The sequence below is a fragment of the Mandrillus leucophaeus genome, unplaced genomic scaffold (genome assembly GCF_000951045.1).
Source record: "Mandrillus leucophaeus isolate KB7577 unplaced genomic scaffold, Mleu.le_1.0 Scaffold130, whole genome shotgun sequence".
In the NCBI taxonomy this organism is placed as follows: domain Eukaryota; kingdom Metazoa; phylum Chordata; class Mammalia; order Primates; family Cercopithecidae; genus Mandrillus; species Mandrillus leucophaeus.
The window spans coordinates 2,024,559-2,045,615 of record NW_012101255.1 but is presented as its reverse complement, the minus strand read 5'-3'; the positions used below and the strand labels follow the sequence as shown (position 1 = coordinate 2,045,615).

Below are 21,057 nucleotides of genomic sequence, written 5' to 3'. Positions count from 1 at the left end.
CCAACTCCTGGTAAATGTGGGTCACTTCCCTACCTTCACCATTTCGTCACCACCTCTCACTTCAACTCCTTGTTTCCTAGCTTTGTGCCCTGCCACTTTAGAGAAACTTCTCTTTTGAGGTACACACATAGTTTTTCAGTAAACAAGTAAGAGGTCACATCCATTGTGACTTCTTAACCTCATTGGACATCGTCAGTGGTGCTCTTTCTTATGTATCCCCTCCCCTGACTTGTGTGACCCCGAGTTATATTATCTTATTAAAGAGTGTGCATGTGCACCATTTGCTGGCTTATTTCTCCCCTCACCATCTCAGCTCTCTCAGCCCTTCTTAGCTAAACATAATGTGAAGGTTTTGCATCCCTCCCAGAACTTGACATATTGCCCTTATTCCTGAGCTGTCACCTCTGTGTTAGGGCCCATATCAAACCAGTTACTGGACATTTACACATTTCTACCTACCCTTCAAATTCCTTGCACTTACATGTAAATTCAGAAGTTCCCTGCTGTTATAATGTATTAATGTATTTTTATACATTATATATAGATTATTTAATAATAATTATTTGGTAATATAAGCAATACTATTTATTATTATACATTATAAATAGATTTTAACTAGTGGGTACATCTTGAAGTCCAATGAGATGCACATTTACTCCTTGGGTTCAAAAGCCTGATCGTTTCCTAACTTCTTAGATACCTCTTCATTTTGCTTCTTAGTCTTCATTCCCACCACTAAAACTTAGTTCACCCTACAAACTTTTTTACTCTAGCTTTGTCTCTCACATCTCCTCTTCACTTTTCTCAACACTTAATCATCAGGTAAAGTTTCCTACAAAACTAATTTTTGTTCTTATCATCATCTCTGCACTGTTCCTTTGGCTATATATTTGTTCATTAGTCCGCTTATTCTGTATTTAGTGTATTCAACAAATATTAAATGCTAACTCATTGCCTGTTAAGGAGATTATAAAAATGAACAAAACAGACGTGGAGTCTTCCACAAAATTTACACACTAATAAGGGAGACAGACATTAAACAAATACCTAGGAAATAAGTGAATTATACTGTAATAAATGCTCTGAAGTCTACTTCCCCTCCTTACTCCTTCTGTGGGGAGGTTTTCAATAAACTGGAGTGACAGAGTGAGGGAACTGACACTGTATTTGTACATAGCATTTCAGCAAGTGAAATTGCAGCTATGAGAGTGTAAGGACGAACAAAAGCAAAGGGAGGAAGTGCCCTAGAGTCTTGGTGAAATGTTGAGTAATGCAGTTTGGTGTGGGTGTGGGGGATGTGCAGGGGAGGAGTGGAAGTCTAGTATGTGAATTAACGGTAGTGAACACTATCCAGTATGCTTCGAAGCATTTTACGTGCTTTATCTCAGGTTTTCTGACAAAAACCTTACAAGGAAGGGATGTTACCCCATTTTTCAGAGGAAGAATTGGAGGTTTAGGAAGGTTCATTATTATAGATCATGAACTCAGCAAATGGCACAACCAGCATGCAGTCACAGCTCTCTTACCCCAAGCTTGGGCTATTATTGGTAAATTTGGGGCCATAGTGATCCTGTACGATTGTGGGAGCATGTGGCTCTTTCCAGGATGCTTTCCTTCACCACCCATCTTTGGACGCCTAGGTCTGTAAATACTACTTTGATGACATTGAATCTCTGCTCCTTGAAGAAGGAATCATTTATCTTTGTATTTTTTCAGGGCTCCTAGCATTTTATCTTGCCTTAAATAGATGTTCTATAAACAGTTATTGAATAACTGTGCTAAAGTCATCACCCTTCACATGGACATTTACATTAGGACCATTTGATATATGCCTTAACTGAAAACAATTGCTAAAGCATGTGACTGTCACTGCCTTCATTTTTCATAGTTTTCTTAGTGCCGTCCTGTTTCCTTCCTAGGGTTTATATGTACACAACCCACCAGACCCCACCCCCCCCAGAAATATATCAGTAATTCTCTGTAGCAACAACGAAAGTGGGAAATTAGCAAGCAGCTCAGCTCATTCAGATGCGCAGCCAGCTCTAGGGATCACTGCTTATGTCAGTTGTATCCTATGATTAGGGATATCTTTTGAAAATTTGGGAGAGGTACCCAGGATATTAAATTTGGGAGAGGTACCCAGCTTCTAAGAGAAACTTGCTCCTATGTTCTTTTTTTTTGGAGACAAATTTGAACACCTGAAACATTAAGAATCATTTAGGGGTGGGGAATAGAAAGATAGATTGGCAGGCTATATAAATGTCTATTTCTGGTAATGTATAATACAAAAGGAACCAGTGCAATGGGAAGCAGTGGCAAGTGTGTCCCTGAGAAAGGCAGGCCGACACAAAGACTGAGAGCCACGTAACAGAATTGGAGAGAGAAAAACAGGTTCTTAGTTTAACGCTGCAGAAGCAATATGCTACTTTGTGCGGTGTACACACGTGAAGTTCTCCAGATCAAACACTGGACTTCTGGTCTAAGGTTTTTGTTCTTTGTTGCTGCCACTACTAATTAGGAACACAGTGCAGTTTGTTTTCTCTGTGAGGAGTTCTTTTCTCATATAAGCTCCTTAGGATAAGATGGATGCTGTTGGGAAGTGCTTGCCATGGGCAAAAATATACAAAGAGTAAGAAGAGGAGGTTTACCAAAGGTTAGATTTGGGCATTTTCTAAGAAAATGGAAGATTATAAAATCCAAGAGAGAAATTGCTATAGAAAGATTCAGAGCCAGGCACAAGAGAGGGCACATCCTGGACTCTGAAACTTTGGCTGAGGAATGTGTTCAGTGATGTGCATATGCTTTCGTTATGCTGTGACTAAATTTCTTTCCCACGTGGGAAAAAAGTAGTGCTTGTATTCATTGTGTCTGTGGGGTGGTGGTGGAGAGGTGGTCCAGAAGGGAAGAGTGGTGATGTCAGAACATGTTTGCATTTTCAGCTGTTTGCCTCACACCTAATGACCCCTACATGCTTTATTGTTTTGTCATTTGGAAATAAATATAAGTGTATCTCACATAGCCATGCTGGAAATAAATGGAATATATATAGTTTTGTAGAGATGAAGTCTTGCTCTTTTCCAGGCTGGTCTTGAACTCCTGTCAAGAGATCCTCCCACCTTGGCCTCCCAAAAAGCACTGGGATTACAGACATGAGCCACTGCACCCTGTCCAGGAATATTTTTTATAAAGGTGTTTGAGGATCCTAGCAAGATTTTTTTCCCTTAATGTAAATATTTACTATTGCTATATATAAAACCAAGCTTATGAAGAGATAACATTTTCCTTAAGGGAAAAATATGACTAAACAATATGTTACATGATGTGAAATTAATAACTATGTTCAATTTTAAACAATGAAAAGTTTTTCAATAGCCAGAACTTACTCTGCAGGGTACGCCCACATCAAGTGCTTCTATTAAGACTTCAGGTCAGTTGACACTTTTTTTTTTTTTTTTATAATGTTAGCAAGTTCCAAACTGGAAAAACAAGGGTGTTGCCAATGGAGGTTGAGGTGAATTGAAGGGAGGGCGGGATGCCACCACCGCAAGCCAGTATGGAGGTGCTGTGGTCAGTGCATTTCAGGGATATGAAATGCAACCCCACCCCTGCAGTCAAGAGTTTCAGAATGCATTTTCTGTTTTTCAGGATGAATCTTCAAGTCATGAATGTAACCAGCGCACAATCCTTCTCTATGGAGTCGGCAAAGAGCGTGATGAAGCAAGGCATCAGCTGAAGAAGATTACCAAAGATATCCTGAAAATTCTAAACAAGAAGAGCACCACAGAGACAGGGGGTAAAGAACCTTAATGCATTTGCTCCCATTATGTTGCCTTTTGCCTCCCCTCTGAGCACAGTCTTATCAAAGTGTTCTGCGTCACTGTCAACAGAGCGTTTCCCCTCCTGAATGACTGTCACATTGAAATGTGAACAAGCACATTTAAATTTTAAAGCCTTGTTTCCATTTATAGTAATCCTTGTATTAAAATATTAATACAAGGCATTAATGTTAAATATTGTTGTATTAAAATATTGTATTCCATAGGTAGGTGTAAATAATTCATTCTGATTTTTGGTATACTTCTCAAATTTTCTATAGTAGTAATAAATGAAGTACTGAAGAATGAGTTGAAAACCCTTAGTCTGGAAGAGATCCGTTTCTCTGTTTCTTTACCGTAATTTTCCAAGCTTGTGGTTAGTTTCTGTTCTGGGGCACTCACATGTGCATATTAATTGAATATCATGACAGCATATTTGCTCATCTTTTCTTACATTATTCAGAAAAATAACTCCAATAGGTAGTGATGACTACCTATATCTCCAAATGATTTCAAATGAAAGGAAATTTGATCTTTGCTCTATAATGTCTTCTTTAGTTGGAATGCTGTTTCCCCATTCTTTTGACATAGTTTTTACGGTGAAGCTGTGCCTTTATGTTGTATCACCACATTGCATAATTGGAATTTTGTAATTATCCACTTCACGTTTGCCTAGTTATTCTTTTCAAGGTTTGTTGATTTCATTAGGCAATCAAATTATTTTAAGTATATTGTTAGGTATCCTGCTACCACCACTAGTGTTTATTTCTCTAATACTTAAATCATAGAAGGAAAAAGAAAGTTTGTGTTTACCCTATGTAAACAACATTCTTCCTACAGATGGTATAAACCACCTCTAGGAGCCCTACTGTTCTGTAGTACATGCTACTTTTTTATGGACTCTTCACAGGAGATCCAGCTCTCAGACTTCAGCAGGGTAAATTGCCAGAATTTGTCCACCCGAGATCTTTACCAGAGAAAAGTACAGATCTTAATAATGCAGATAGATTCTCTTTCTTCCCGGTCAATCATGGTGCACATGCAGAAACATGGTATGAGGGACAACGTGTTTCAGTCTGCATATGGCGTTCTGGGTATCTGATGTCAGAGGTGATAGTCTTCAGAACTCAGTGGGGAAGTTATCCTTCCTGTTATTCGCGTCACCTTCCCTAACTCCCTTCCATTCCCAGTTAAGGACTTTGAAATACCTCAGCTCTCTGAGGAAGCAACCAAGAGTTGTGGAAGGGAAATGAAACCTTCTTGTTGGCATGTCATTATTGAACTTGAAAAAAGAAAGTGCTCTGTCTAAGAAAACTGTTTATCTGTTGTTTTGATGTTTTCTCTGTCTTAGAAAAAAGAGGAAACAGTTGCATTTAGAAGATTGAATTTAGAAGCCCTTAAACTAGCTAGCAAAGAATATTTAAAACTACTTTTGGTATACTTGGAAATGGGGGGGGGTTGTCAGTATTTCCTTCAGGAGATTCAGTAATACATATTTCATCTAAATTATTTTTAGAGGGTCTTTCCAGATCCTATGGAACTTTTTAGATGGCTAAAGGGTATGGGAAGGGGAAGGAAGCAATGAGGTATCCTTTTCTGTTGAGCCTACTAACTTCCTTCACAGCTTTTTAATGCCACACTGTAGTTTGTCCTGTCTTTGTAGCAATCCCTCAAATAGGCAATTCTAGCATATGAACTCACAAAGTGAAAAACATTTTTGTTCTGTGCTGCCTTTTGAGAAACAGGTCAAGTATTCCTTATATGAAGTGCTTGGGACCAGAAGGGTTTTGGATTTTGGATATTTTCACATTTTTTAATATTTGCATATATAATGAGAAATCTTGGGGATGAGACCCAAGTCTAAACATGAAACTCATTTATGTTTCATATATACTTTATACACATACCCTGAAAGTAATTTTATTTTTCTCTTGGGGATGCTTAATAAACTGTGTTGTGTGCCTGCATTTTGACTGTGACCTGTCACATAAGATCAAGTGTGGAATTTTCCACTTATGACATTATGTCTACACTCAAAGTTTCAGATTTTGGAGAATTTCACATTTTGGATTCTCAGAATAGGGATCCTCAACCTTTGTCAGTAAATAGAAACATCATCTGTGGAACCACATCGTTGGGAGGGGATTTTTTACTTTCTTTCATTTTAGATAAAGTTCCTTAACCAGAAAGCTATTAATTTGGGATGTAGTGAGCTGCTTTCTTATAAATAATCTTAAGTCACTAGTTAAAATTTAGTGTATACTCCAGAAATTAGCTAACTATACTTCAGATTAATGGAAAGATGCCCACTTTTTTCAGCAACATGAGTACTGGTAAGGAAAACAGACCTTGTGTTAGCATGTATTTGATTTCTGGGAACACATGAAAATAACATTTTGAGGAACCAACTCATTAGGAGTGTTGTCAGATCAGCCAGGTCTTGGCTAGGTGAATTTATAATATAAAGTTCAAATAATATTTCCAGTTGAATGATCAAACTTCATTTTTCATTTGCATTGACCTTTTTTGGTTGTCAATGGTGTATCTTTTGAAAATATTAGTGAAGTTTACTATGACAACCTTTAAAAGGCTAAAGTTCCAGGATTTAAAGATTTTTAAAAAGGAAAATCAAAATTAAGCAACAAAAGAGCAATAATATGTTATAAAAGCAAATTAACATAAGAAAGATGAGGAAAAATATATATTGACTATATTGTTACTCATGTAAATATCATTAAAATAAGGTATTTCATTGAGAACCACCACTGATTTCTTAAATTTTGCTGTTGAGTATAAATTGCTGAGAACCAATTACATTCTTTTAGATAAGGTTTTAAGAAGTTAGTGATATGTAGATAAATGGAATCTATTAGCACAAACAAATAAAAAGGTGCACTTAGGAGTTTTTAGTAGGATCTATTTCTTTAAGTCTGTTGTTATTGTTTATTTGTTTTGTCCTAGGAAGAACTGAATCAATACATTAATTTCACTTTTAAGGCATTTTGTACACAAGGCTGTTGATGTTAGCTCTTCAGCCTTGGATCAAAGATGTTAGTAAATGAAAAATTCAAAACTTGGATATTCTAAACATGCTCATGACATGTGAGCAGCTACAGTGAAGGCAAAATTTCATATATAATTTGTACTTTTGAGAGTAGATGTTGAAAAAATAATCAGGTTTAATGAATTTGGTAGTTCCTAATCTTTGCATTATATTTGGTGTTACTGGCCAAAGTGGCACAAGCTTGTAACTTATGTTACCCCTGCACCTTTAAATTCTGATGTACTCTGGCATCAAGGTTTCTTTGTTTAGGGAATTAGAAAAGAACCAGCCTTGTGGTGTTTTGTTTTATTTTGTTTTTGACTCTAACCACTAATTCCTCATTGTTGAAAGAGAAGTCTTTTATTTTAATGTTATTGTTTAAGACCATTACATTTGCCATTAGCAAAATATTTTTGAGCTCAGTGAAATCTTGTTCATTTCTTGTGTCTTTAATAGAGAAATCTGTAAAGTGACATTTGTTCTCTGAAATTAAACTTTTCTAAAGAAGAGGACAGTGTGAGGAGTAGAACTCTTGTCTTGGTAGCCTTTAACTGCTTAGAATCACAGTGCTAGAAATGACATTATCAATCATATATCCAACTTTTCCTTTTTGTTTTTAGACTTGTCTTTGTAAATACAAAATATTAAAGTATTTAAAAACAGAATTGAATTTATTTTTGGATCATATTCTTAGAACTGTTAAGAGTACCCCTATAATAAGCAATTTTTATTTTTTTATTGGAATTTTCTTCAAACTTCTTTATGCTAATTTGATAAATGTGGCACTTCTTCATTAACGTGGAGTGATTTAATTTTTTGCTGCCATTAAAAAAGGAATCATGTAATTTCTTTTTAAAAAAATATTTTAAACGCTTCAGAAAAGTAACAAGGTGAGTCTCCAAAGAAGATGCCAAGCAGGTGTTTGATTAAGTCAAAGTGAGCCCAGGAGATCTCCCCACCTTCGTTGTTGATATAATTGTAGTTTAAAAGTTGTTTAGTGAGAAATGTTCATAAAGACACTTTTTATGATGGCTAAAATCTGGAAACTACTCACTAGAATGGTTAAGTAAATGGTGGTACAGTCACACATTGGAATACTATAAGTAAGTGAGAATTATTAGTTTTTAGAACAAATTAAAATTACCTCAGCAATATGAATCAATCTTAAAAGCATACTGTTGATTGCAAGATGCCAGATGTGGAAAGCATATACTATACGATTTCCTTTATGTAAAGTTCCAGAGTAGGCAGTAGCGATCTAAGATGTTAGATATCAGGATTTTGATCTCCTAGGGAGGGAGAGGTGCCTAGAGAGGCCTGAGAGAGTTTCTGATATTCCATTCTGTTACTTTGTATTCAAGTCTTATTGTGTGAGTGTATTTATTTTATAGAAATTCATATAATTTGTGCACTTTTCTGTATGTATGCTGTACTTAAAAAAAAAATCCATTAAAAATGTCAAGAGTTTCTATTAAATGGAAAATAATGGATCTGCTTTATGTTTATGTAGTTGGGGATGAAGGACAAAAAGCCAGGAAGAACAAGCAAGAGACATTTCCAACACTGGAAACTGTGTTCACTAAACTCCAGCTTCTTTCATATTTTGATCAACATCAAGTGACATCTCAGGTAGCCATTTAAAGCTGTTTTATTGTGCATTTGCAGTATTCTAATTTCCTTAAAAATTTTTTTCATGCAGTGTATTTTCTCAGCCTTAATGGTTTTATACATATATTTTATAAACATACTTGGAAGTATCTCAGACTATTGAGTAGTTCTTCTTCCTTCCTTCAGGTTGCCTTCCTCAGAAGGATTAATTTTTATTATGTACATTTTTTTTGTCCTTAAGATAATAATCAGTGACATATAAAGTAATAGCTAATGAAATAGGTTATTACAGTTTGGTGCTATATTGCAATTGATGAGAAATCTGTTGATGATTGAAATAAAATACTATGAAATTGAGAAGAAAACACATCTGTTTTGCTTTACAAATCCTTTGATATTCAAATGGATGTGTCTAAAATTAATGTAGTTCTACCATTAGAATACTTAAGATTTAGGTCTGAATGACAACTTTTTGTATCTTTTAAAATTATAGTTAATGAAAAAATTGTTTTATTTGTACATAGTTTCTATAGAAATATGTTTTGACTTTCATCAAAGTAGAATCATATGTAAATTCAACTGTCTTAAAAAGTAAAAAAGATTTATCTTAGTAAAAGATTATTTGGAATATTGGTCTTACAATATTTTTGCTTATGTTTGCACAGATTTCTAACAATGTGCTAGAACAAATCACAAGCTTTGCATCGGGAACGTCCTATCATCTCCCTTTGGCTCACCACATTCAGCTCATCTTTGATCTCATGGAGCCAGCACTGAACATCAATGGACTAATTGACTTCGCAATACAGGTGTCAAAGAGACCATGTTTCTCTCACTTTTAGGAAAGCAAATCCACCAGGCATTGTGCAGTTTAAAGTGAGCCAATTAGCTGGGCACAGTGGCTTGTGTTTGTAATTCCAGCACTTTGCGAGGCCGAGGTAGGAGGATTGGTTGAATCTAGTAGTTTTAAACCAGCCCGGGCAACTTAGTGAGACCGCATCTCCACAAAAAATTTAAAAAGGAGCTGATTGCATGCCTGTAGTCCCAGCTACTTGGGAAGCTGAGGGCAGGAGACTCACTTAAGCCCAGGAGTTCAAGGACACAATGAGCCATGATCATACAACTGCACTCAAGCCTGTGGGACAGAGCAAGGCCCTGTCTCAAAAGAAATAAATAAAATTAAAAAAATAAAAATCAAATGAACCAGTTGCTGTGCATTAACATTATTTTATGGACATAGTACATTTTTTGAATAATTTCGACATGGTGAATTAACAGTCTTAAACTAACATTTTATTTATAGTCATGTTCATAGTTTTCAATTAAATAATTATAACTGGTGCCAAAATATATGCCATTTAAAAATGTGCGAGTTTTGAGTGCTGCTTCTGTTTTTTGTTTGTTTGTTTGTTTTCTTTTGGTCTTTGTTATTTTGTTTAAGGAAAGATGAAAGTTTATTTGCTCTTTATAATAGAGCATGTTTTAGATTAAGAGCCCAAACAAACATAATGAGATTTGCCCTACTGTTATTTCTTATACACATTTGAGTTCATTATTTACTTCTGTTATTAGCAAACAGAAATAAGACTTGGTTTCCTTTGTTTATTTTATAGGAGATATTAAGTTTGTTAACAAAAAGAAAAGCCAAATAACTTTCATTTTATTAAAAAGAGAAAGGGGAGACAAGTGAGGGGTGGGGTTTTCTAAAATTATACAGTCCAGAACCTTGAACTGCCATAAAGTTTCAGTACCTTATTTCAGCACTGGCTACTTCCTGATTGTATACATCCTGATGTCTAGACAGAAGAACAACTCTCTGAATTGGAAAAGGATTAAAAATTTTAAAAAGGTTAAATTCAGGGAATGTATTTGTAGTGGAATGAGTCAGTATATCTATGGTTTGTAAAAATAACTGTTTTCTCCATTTGTTTTGGCACCTACATTTTATTCAGTCTTTTCTCCTGTTATAGTTACTAAATGAACTGAGTGTTGTGGAAGCTGAACTGCTCCTAAAATCCTCCAGCCTGGCAGGAAGTTATACAACAGGACTGTGTGTCTGCATCGTGGCTGTTCTCAGGCGCTATCACAGTTGTCTGATCTTGAATCCTGATCAGACAGCCCAGGTGTTTGAAGGGTTGGTATACAGCATGTCATTGTTGTTTTTCCAATCTTGGAATGTATAACTAGTGATGAAATATTATAGTAGTTTTAAAAGAAAAATAGTACTGATACCTGTTTTAATTAAAACATAAAGAACAATCTTGCCAGAAAACATTAATCAAAAAGATCTAAGCATGTCAAGTATGTTCTTCCTAATAATGTGTGATTCCTTCCTCCCTTCTTCCTTGCCTTTCTTCCCTCTCCCTGGTTTCTAAGAGTACAAAGCCAGTCATTTATAGCACTCTATGGTTAATGTTAGCCAGCATCCTGCCATGTTATGAATAGTGAATGCTGGAACATTTTTATTCATGTAATTTCGGTTTATGTTTACAGACTCAACATCAGATAAATGTTGCATACATTATCATCTTAGAAATTTGGTTCTTCAATTTCATTTCTTTGATTAAAGATATCTTTTGATGAGAATTAACCTAGAACAAATGACTTCATTCTTGGCTGTAGGCTGGGGCTTACTCTACTAGTGAAGTTGGACTATGGAAATAGCTAATACCACCCCCATTAAAGACTGAGGCTAAGAGCACCAAATTAGTGTAATGAGCTCTCAAAGACCTACATAAGCCGCTTTTTATCCACTCTCCACTCCTTTCTCCAGGGCTTTTTATTTAAACACAGAAAGGCAACCTGTTATTTCTTTCTCTTCAGTTTTTCCCTCTGAGCTCAAAAGAATCATGGGATTCTTTGGTTTTATAGTACCTTTTATTGTTTTAATCTAGCACATGTAATCAATTTATATGCTATTCTAGAATGATATAAGTTTGACAGTAGCTCTTCTGAGGAAGAGGAAATGCTACCTTTATTTGTATTAATTACGTGTTATGAAATGAAATCTGAAACATCCTAAAAACTTTAGAATATAAGAACATTTACATATTAGAATTAAGGAAATAGAGAATTATTTACTATCTCAACTGCTGTATAAAATTTGAATTTAGTATTACTTTACATCCCAAGAAATTGAGATTCAGGCCTGTTAAGTGTTTGGTGAAGTGATATACCCTATATCACATAGCTAATAAATCTCACAGATTTTAATAAAAATCTTTCGAACTGGAAGCTTATTCATGCTGTTTAATCTATGTTCTACTTTTAAAATAGTGAGTTGAAACCCATTAGTTGGTCATGAAATGAATTGAATGGGTTGTGACAAGTCTTTTTGTTTTTGTTTTTATGTTGTTATTTTGAAATTGATTTCAGTATCATTTAGTTTGGCATTGAAAATTTTTATCCTGTTAAATATTCATGAAATCATATTTGACATCAACTTTGTTATTTTTTACCTTATATTAGTAAGAATAAGTATTCTTAAGACTATTATTTCACTTCTTTGTACTCATGTGAATGAGTACACTGGATCACGATGTGAAATGTTTTTCTTATTGCTGGCAAATCAAAGAAGTTGAGGAAACACTCACTACTATATGATGGATACCTAAACCTAACAGACTCTCAATAAATGTTTATTTACTTTGGTCACAAGATAATTCTTTGCTTTATAGATAGTAACAGGGTTTTGTGTAACTTTTATTTTAGAATAAGAAGGTACAAGCACAGGTTTATTACAAAGGTATATTGCATGGTGCTGAGGTTTTGGGGTATGATTGAAACCATCAGGAAGTGAGCATAGTACTCAGTAGGTAGTTTTGCAGACCTTTCCCCCTCTCTCTGTCTCCCCACTTCAGTAATCCCCAGTGTCTGTTGTTCTCATCCTTATGTCCACGTGTACCTCATGTTTAGCTACCGCTTACAGTGAGAATAGGTGCTTGACTTTCTGTTTCTGCATTAGTTTGCTTAGGATAATGGCCTGCAGCTGCATCTATGTTGCTGCAAAGAGCATGATTTTGTTCTTTTTTATGGCTGCATAGTTTTTGGTTTGCTTGTTTGTATAATTAACAGGTTGAATCATTACTTTTCTTCTTAATTGTGTGACACTTTTGTTCTAATTGGCAGCTTTTCCCTGCTGCCAGGTAATCCCATCTGTTGATGTCAATTCACAAGGTTTGGGATACTACATTGCCATTTCCTCAAGAAGTCTCCTTGGTTCCACCTATGGTACCTGTGATTCCATTGTCCTTCTTGGCCTAGACATCCTATGCTCTCTCCACTTCACCCTTTCCCCTGAATGGTAGAGAGGGGTTTGATCTGAGAGTCTGGAAACCTAAGCTGTCATCTTGCTTCTGCTAGAACTAGCTCTTTGCCTTTGAGCAAGTCACCCCACCTTTCTGCCTCTCCGAGCCTTCTTTATACAATAAGGATGGTGAATCAGATAGTTTCTAAAGCTTTTTTCATCTTTAATAATTTGTCATCTGTGACTCCATTAGTGTAATATAATGCCTGAGCCCTGTAACAAAATACAAGACAGTGATGGAATCAGATGCACAGATAGGTGAATGGACCATGAGTGTTTACATCTGTGGTTGTACAGCTTCTGTGTTATATGGACTATGGACAAAGAGGCCTATAACTACAGGAGTTGTAGAGAATATAACAAAACAGAAGAGGCTTTATCTTCTTATATAAGATAAACTAAAATAACTTTCTTTCTAGTTTATATACATAGGGGAATGTATACATGCATAAAGGGAATGTGACTCCAAACCAAGAACTGCTTGTGCACTTGAAAATGGGTTTCCCAGATTGACTGCTTTGAAGAATTGCTCCTTTACAAAGGAGAACACTTGGGAATCTTTGCACACTGACTGCATTTGTGAATCGTTTTACTGAGGAGGCGGGGGCTCTCTACAACAGTTTTCCTTTTGTGTCTCAGTCACAGCAACTTAATTGGTGGATTCCTCCATATGTACCTTCTTTATGAAGGAATTTCTTTCATTGCTTTTGTTTCTTGTCATCAGTGACATTTCTGAAAATTTTTTTTATATCTACTATTTTAGTGTCATAATAGAAAAATTATATTGTACTGAGTTATTTACTATTCTACTTATTAGTTTCAACAATCCGATATCTTTTTTCTTACCTAAGTAATACATATTTTCCCTCTAAAAGAGTCAGATGATAACCCATATAGTAGCAAATATGTGTCTCATTTCTTCGTATATTTTTCTCCTCAGGTTGTGTGGTGTGGTCAAGCATGTCGTAAACCCCTCAGAATGTTCTTCCCCTGAAAGATGCATCTTAGCCTACCTCTATGATCTCTATGTGTCATGTAGCCACCTCAGAAGTAAATTTGGAGACCTCTTCAGGTGAGTAGAAGAGACTCAAAAGGACAGAAATAGGATCATGCCTATGTTTGTTAGTGACCCTGGCAATATTGTCATCCTTTTGAATAATGAAAGCTAATTGCAATTGTATCTATTAGGCAGTAATTTTGATATACTCAAGATTTGTTTAAACTGAGTATTAAAATACACAGGGACAATACACGATAGACTATTATATAAATGTGTGATCATAGGTTTTTTTTTTTTTTTCCCCGATATTGAAATGATGTTAGGTCATAAACTCTCTAACTTTGATTGTATTTCTTCAATGAATAAGGTATTTCTTAAAATTTTACATTCTGTATATGTTGTACAGACAATGAATTTTAGGTAAGTCCTACTGAAGTAATGATTATTTGATGTATCTTTCCATTTTAGGTTTAAAATTCAGTTTGGGTTATAAATCTAATAGATCAATGAGGCAGCTCTTAATATTTTGCTTTATTTGTATCTCTCTTGCTTTTGATATCCACCTTTTCTGAGCTGACTTTTTGCATTACTTGGATTAGCTTTAATATCCTTTGGGCATTACAGTGTTTCATTTTTTATTTCCAGTCACTCATAGAAGGTTCTATAGCCCCATTCAATTTTCTAGAACCTTTTCATACTGTGTTTATTTTTCCTCTTTTTTACAAAAACAATTTGCTGTTTAGCAGATAACTTTTTCATGTGTTAATGAGTTTTTAAAAAATGACCAGTACCCTCACTGAATAACATTAAATCAATGTGCATTAAAAGTAGGAAACCTGGTTTCTATTACAGATTGTATTTGATTCACGTTCAGCTTTACTGCCATGGATACCTCTTGCTGCGACCGTTGCAGAGCTCTTCTAACTGGTTTCCTTGCTTGCACCCTTAACTCTAAAACACATTCTCAACATACCCACTAAAGTGATCCTTTTAATACACGAATGATTCACAGGCTTTCAATGACTTTTCACTCACTCAGAATAAAATTCATCGTCCCTACATAGCCTTCAGGATCTTCAGGGTCCCATCTTCTCTTCCACCCCTTTCCCTCTGTTTATTCTGGCCACACAGACCTTTTTACTGATCAAACCTTTTTACTGATCAAACAAGAACGACCCATGGCAGGGCTTTTGCACATTATCTTACATTGCTTGTGATACTTGTCCTCAGTTACTAGTGTGCTTCACTCCCACACTTCACTCATGACTGCCTCCCTGAGCACACCATTTTAAATAGCACCCCCATGTCATCATTCTGAACCTCAGCACTTGCTACCCCCTCATAGATTCTGTATTTATTTGTGGCCCAGCTCCTCCTTAGAATGTATGCTTCATGACAGCAGAAGCTTTTTCTATTTTTTTCACTGCTGTATCCCAGTGCCTAGAAGAGTGTGTAGCTCTTAGTAGGCACTGAAAAAAAATCTGTTGAATGATAGTTTTATCTAAAGCAATTCATATTTTTAATGGTATTAATAAAGTGTGAAAATTTGTTATGAAATGGGTTAGGCTTCAAAATAATCCTTTGTGAAATATTTGAGTGAGTCTTAGGAAATATCTTTCCACAGAAATTATGTCACAATTTAAAAAATACTTACATTCTTCTCTTAGTTTACATAGAGCTTTCTGTTTCAGCTTACATTTTTCAAAGAGCTTTCTCTTACATGATTTAGTTCTTATAGCAGCCCTTTTTTTTTAATAGCGAACTTCCTCAGACAGCCCCAATAGCCTATTTGACCCTTAATACTCCTGCAGTGTGGTGCAGATAGGTTAAATGAAGTAATGCAAGTAACACGCGCTGGGTGTGGAGATTTAGGGTACCAGCACGCAGTGAATAGAGAAATTACTTAGGGGTCAGCAGAGTGGCACATCACGGTGATTGGCACTGTCTAAAGTTTCCTCTATTTAAAAAATGAAAGAGAAATACAACTTTCTTGGGATATCTTGAAGTCAGAGACCTATTTGTAGTTTGAGATGAGGAAAAATGGGCAAACAAAAGCTAGATACACAGATGTTTCTATCAGTGTACTGATAAAACAACTTTAATAATTTTATCTGAAACAAGATTCCTAAAGTTGTATGAGAGGAATATTTTTTCTGAAACACCATTCACACAGTTGCATGAGAGGAGTATTTGGGGGAGATACAACATTGGTCACTTCTACCACTGATTGAGCTGCTGCAGTGTGCCAAGCACTATGCTGGGTTATTTCTATCAAGAGCTTTAACTCTCACATCAACCTCAAGAAACTGAAAATGTCATGACTCTGAATTGCTAACTTGTATCCTTCAATGACAGCCAACACATTTTTAAAAATATAAGTTGTCTGCACAGAAAGAGAATGTAGAAGATTGTATTTGCTGCCATTTAGTAAATGACTTCAGTCCTCTTTCTTAGACTAGTGCTTCCCAAGTGTTATTTGGCACTTGATATATGTGGGAGATCTTGTTGCACATACAGACTCTATACACCTACAGTGGAGGTCCAGGATTCTTTATTTTTAACAAACACCACAAAAGTGATTCTCAAGGAGTAGAGGTGAAACTACATTTTGCTAAACATTGAACTGAACAATCTCTGTTTTCTTAAACCTGTTGACAGTGGCAATAGTTTAGGATAGAGAGTCCTTATGACTTTTCATCTTTGAGGGACTCATTCCTGGCTACCGTTGATGCAAGTATGTAACAATATGGGGTTTATAAAGAAAGCCGTAGGTCACCACAAACCAGGAATACATTTACTGCCAGAAACTTAATCTATAAAACAGACTTTCTGATGCATAAAAGAGCTTTTGAATGGAAAAGGTGAATGTTGTTTATGAATTTGCTACCTACAGAAGGTAAGCACAAATGGATAAGTTCATATAGAACCTGAACTTTTACATCACATCAGTCTCTCAGTCTCATTCACAGAGCAGGTTTGGAGGAGATAGATTCTAATTCCTTTTATATTTCTAATAGTCTATATGTGATTCAGACATAACTCACTGAAACATGAACTGTTTTCATATGATAGACCAGGCTCTTTAAAAATCTCTTAATGCTCCTGAGAAATACAACATGCTAAGTTTTTATGAATGATATAATACTTTTTTCACTTCCATAGAATTTGTGTATTATCCATATCCCCTTACTAGAATATAAGTTCCTTGAAGGCAAGGAATGTGCCTCTCTTCTTCACAGCTGTGCCGCAGTTTCCAGAATAGTCTTGGCACACGAACTTCTACTGCGTACACTATACCAGAGGAATAGTTTTGTAGGATGTATAATTAAGAGTAACACAAAATTTCCCTTATGTGTAATTGAATCCTTTTTTTATTTTTAAGTAATAACACTTTTCAACAACTGTTAAGACACAGTTGTTGGAAGCCATAGTAATTTCTTTGATTTTTAAAGCATGTAAAATGTAGACCATATTTTGGAAATACTTAAGATTTGTAACCAAATACCTCATTTCTGTTTTGTTGTTCCACCTACTTAGAAATTATTTACTGAGGAATTTGTACATTCCAAAGTACTTTGATTAACGCCAATTAGTAAGAAGTTCAAATTAAGAACTTATAATGTAAATCATCTCTAGGAATGCATTACAGTTCCTGCCATTTAATATATCCTTAAGTGAAATAGTTTTCTAGTTATTCTAGTTTTATTTTTCTGTTTTAACTTTTTTTCTTATAACCTCAGTAGTGCCTGTTCAAAAGTAAAGCAAACCATATATAATAATGTGATGCCTGCAAATTCGAACTTGCGTTGGGATCCGGACTTCATGATGGATTTTATTGAGAATCCCTCAGCCCGTAGCATCAACTACTCAATGCTGGGCAAGATCCTCAGTGACAATGCGGCCAATCGCTACAGCTTTGTCTGCAATACACTCATGAATGTATGTATGGGCCATCAGGATGCTGGCAGGTGAGATGGGTTACCCTGGAATTCATGATTAACCAAAGAGTTGTTGCCTTGGTGCTTCTTTGAAATTGATGTCATTAGTAAGTGTCTGGACTCACATTTGGCTCTCATTTGCTTTTTCTAAATCTTCTTTTATTCCTTAATTTACCTCTGCACTATCTTATAATTTCCTTAACCTCAGAGACAGTGCTTTCTGATTTATTATGCTGGCATGAGATGTTTTCAATATGGCCAACAATTACATGATTTATTTTCAAAAACATAGAATAAAAATACAAATAAAAATGCCTATATTTTGAAAAAAACTGTATTTGGGTCCACCTAAATTACGTAGTATCTATAAATTTTTTTGATGCCCTTAAAAATGTAAATCGTAGCTCAGATTTATTCACAAAACTAAAAATATTCTAATTCATATATGTGCTGATTGTTGCTTAACAGCATTAATTGTCAAAAATATTTGAAGCCATTTTTATCTTCTCAAGGTTCTACTAAGTTATTTGACAAATGAGTTATCTGTGAATCTAAGAAAATGACTTGTTTGATGTTAATGAAATATATGTTAATTAAGTATATCACAGGTGAGTATTTCTCTTTTGTACAAGGTTACTTTCTATGTTTTCTTTTTATTTTCTAGGATTAACGACATAGCCAATTTCTCCTCCGAGCTTACGGCTTGCTGCACTGTTCTTAGTTCAGAATGGCTGGGGGTTCTGAAGGCTCTTTGTTGTTCTTCAAATCATGTGTGGGGGTTTAATGATGTACTTTGCACTGTAGATGTAAGTTTTCTTTTTCATTTAGAAATTGAACTGTGCAGTTAAATATTTAGTGGCTAATCTTTTTGCTTTTGGCTTTTATTTAATTGATTCAACTGAAATGTTATAAAATATCATTTCTTTCTCCAAAAGCAATAAACCACAATGACATTGCCATGGATTAAATACATGAAAAAAATAGAAATAAATAGAATGCATAGTTTAATCTGTAGCAGAGGGATCAAGAATTTCTTTGTTTCCTGAAATTTCCATTTAGTTGAGATTTCTTCCATATGGTTGGTCTCTTCAGAGCTGCTTTTTCTTTTTACCAACTGCCCTGGGTTCCTCATAGCATGAGATATAATCTAACTAAAGCAGTTCACATTCTGAAGAGAACCATTTTGATATTTTTAAGTGCAAGACGCGCTGTACAAATAAAGGCTTTGTGGGGTTACATAAGAATGTCCAGCTCTTTTTTCTGAGAGTGTCCAGTGTTTTTTGGCAATTATGCCTGGAAGATGATAAAGAGATACCCCTCGTATATATCACTGACTTCCTTGGATGTCATGTTGCATCCATGATGTGTGTATTTCTTTAAAAATCTGTCTTGATTCTTTACTTCTCCTGTTGCCACTTATTGGAGTAGCCTTTGTCCTACATTAGTATCGCTTATGCATAGTTCTTTATATATTTTTATACCTGCCTCTCAGTTGAAGGTTTACTTCTGAATTCTGCTAATCAGGACTGGTTGGATAATCCTATTTCTACATCTTCATTATATGAAAACTTATGAATTTATGTATATAAAATTCATAGATGTAGCCTGCTTTTCTGGACAGAACAGACTTTCTTTAATATAGTTTCTTAATCTCTTAGTTGTTTTTTTAAAATTACACTTTACCTTTTGCTTCAATTTCTCATCTAAAAAATTGGGATTAATAATAGTGTGAACCTTATGGCGTTGTGCTAATAAATAAGGTGATTTTTGCAATTTAACTATAGTCTTTGGCATATGATACGAATCAGTATGAAGATTGCTATTGTAGTTGTTTTTCCTGTTATTTTCTGCCAAGGTCACATGAGATCTAGAAAGGTAAATTTTTCACTGTGACTGAATTAATTTTCCCCTCTGTCTCTTTTTCTTCTTTTTAAATTTAAGAGTCAATTGGAAACTTTCAGAGTTGTTTTTAAAATGAGTTTTATCATATTAAAGAATCCTTAGTAGTTATCACTGAAAGGAACTCCAAAACCTTAGTGAGGCTTGTTTTTCAACTAGCGGGGAGCCTCCTGGTTTTTCCCTGCCTTCTGATGGTCTGACTCTTAATGATATATCTTGTTGCACTCTGCCAAAATGTTTTAATGATGTTACATCTTGTAGTGATTTCCTGATTTTGCATTTTTGTTGTTTTGTTTTTCATGTGCATGTATGCAAGTCAAAGCTCAGTATTTTCTTACAGCATTGGAATGTGGGTAAACTTCATTCATTGCTTTATAAAATAGAAATAGGCCTAGAGGATAATCATCATGATATGTTGTCATTTCCCTCTGTTGGTTCATGTTGGGATTTGAGATCTTATTGGTATTGCCTACATTCTCTTAGTTATTAATCTTAGATACTACTCACAAGGTTGTTAGGTATTAAAACCTGTCAATGTTTTTCTTGAAGGTGAGTGACCTTTCATTCCATGATTCATTAGCTACTTTCATTGCTATTCTGATAGCACGACAGTGTTTTTCCCTGGAGGACGTCGTGCAGCATGTCGCACTTCCCTCTCTTCTAGCGGCAGGTAAGGCAGCATCCAGGAACTTCAGTTGCTCTTTGATTGTTGTCTTGATGGAGTGGTTTCTAACGCTAAAACACAGTGAAAGGAGTATTTGAGGGTATGTATGTTGGGAAGTGGTGTAGTGTCAAGGTAGATATAGTAGAATTGTAAGAGTTGTTGTATACAAATTAACATGGATCACCATGAAAAAGGTGGGAAACTGCTATGTTACAGTCTGTTTTAAGGAAGCACTAAGATTTCTCAGAAAAATAGCCAGGGCCTCACTTTCTTACCATAAGGAAAATTTATTTAAATTATTCCAGGAAAGTTAGCTTGATAGGAAACCTGAAGGACGTGTTCCCAAGTGTGTTAGAAAACTTGCTTTTCCAATCCCCCTTTCCTAGCTTGTGGAGATGCGGACGCTGAGCCCGGGGCGAGAATGACATGCCGACTCCTGCTTCATCTCTTCCGAGCTCCCCAGGCCTGCTTCTTACCTCAAGCCACGGGTGAGCTGACTGCTGAAAAATCTGATTACCTTTTCATTGGTAGCTAAAGGTTCTGAAATGACCAAATAGGCTGTCCCTTTCTGTAATTGCCTTCTTAATTTTTTGGGCATGCCCTGGGGGTGATGAAGGGTGAGATGATACCATTCGTTGAGAGGGCTGTCAGCACCTTTTATCCGTGTAATATCAGGATTTATTGAGAAATACGAATCAAGAGTTAATAAGCAATAAAAATACCTCTGCTCTTAGGCCAAGCCATGCTGGTGGGCAGCATGGTCCTCTCACATACTGTGTGTGTT

At 35.5% G+C, this 21,057-nt stretch overlaps 2 protein-coding genes across 2 annotated transcripts in view; one reads left to right on the top strand and one right to left on the bottom strand.

Moving 5' to 3' along the window:
• Positions 1-21,057, top strand: part of MED12L (mediator complex subunit 12-like) — a 350,848-nt gene that overhangs the window by 253,404 nt on the left and 76,387 nt on the right. The window contains exons 15-23 of the mRNA XM_011972754.1: positions 3,646-3,793; positions 8,369-8,487; positions 9,132-9,275; positions 10,437-10,600; positions 13,713-13,844; positions 17,513-17,740; positions 18,375-18,516; positions 20,159-20,279; positions 20,660-20,761. Coding sequence (XP_011828144.1) covers positions 3,646-3,793; positions 8,369-8,487; positions 9,132-9,275; positions 10,437-10,600; positions 13,713-13,844; positions 17,513-17,740; positions 18,375-18,516; positions 20,159-20,279; positions 20,660-20,761 — 1,300 coding nt within the window. The remainder of the gene's footprint in view (positions 1-3,645; positions 3,794-8,368; positions 8,488-9,131; positions 9,276-10,436; positions 10,601-13,712; positions 13,845-17,512; positions 17,741-18,374; positions 18,517-20,158; positions 20,280-20,659; positions 20,762-21,057) is intronic.
• The window catches only part of P2RY12 (purinergic receptor P2Y, G-protein coupled, 12), a 46,045-nt gene that overhangs the window by 8,890 nt on the left and 16,098 nt on the right, over positions 1-21,057 (bottom strand). The gene's annotated exons all lie outside the window — the stretch shown is intronic.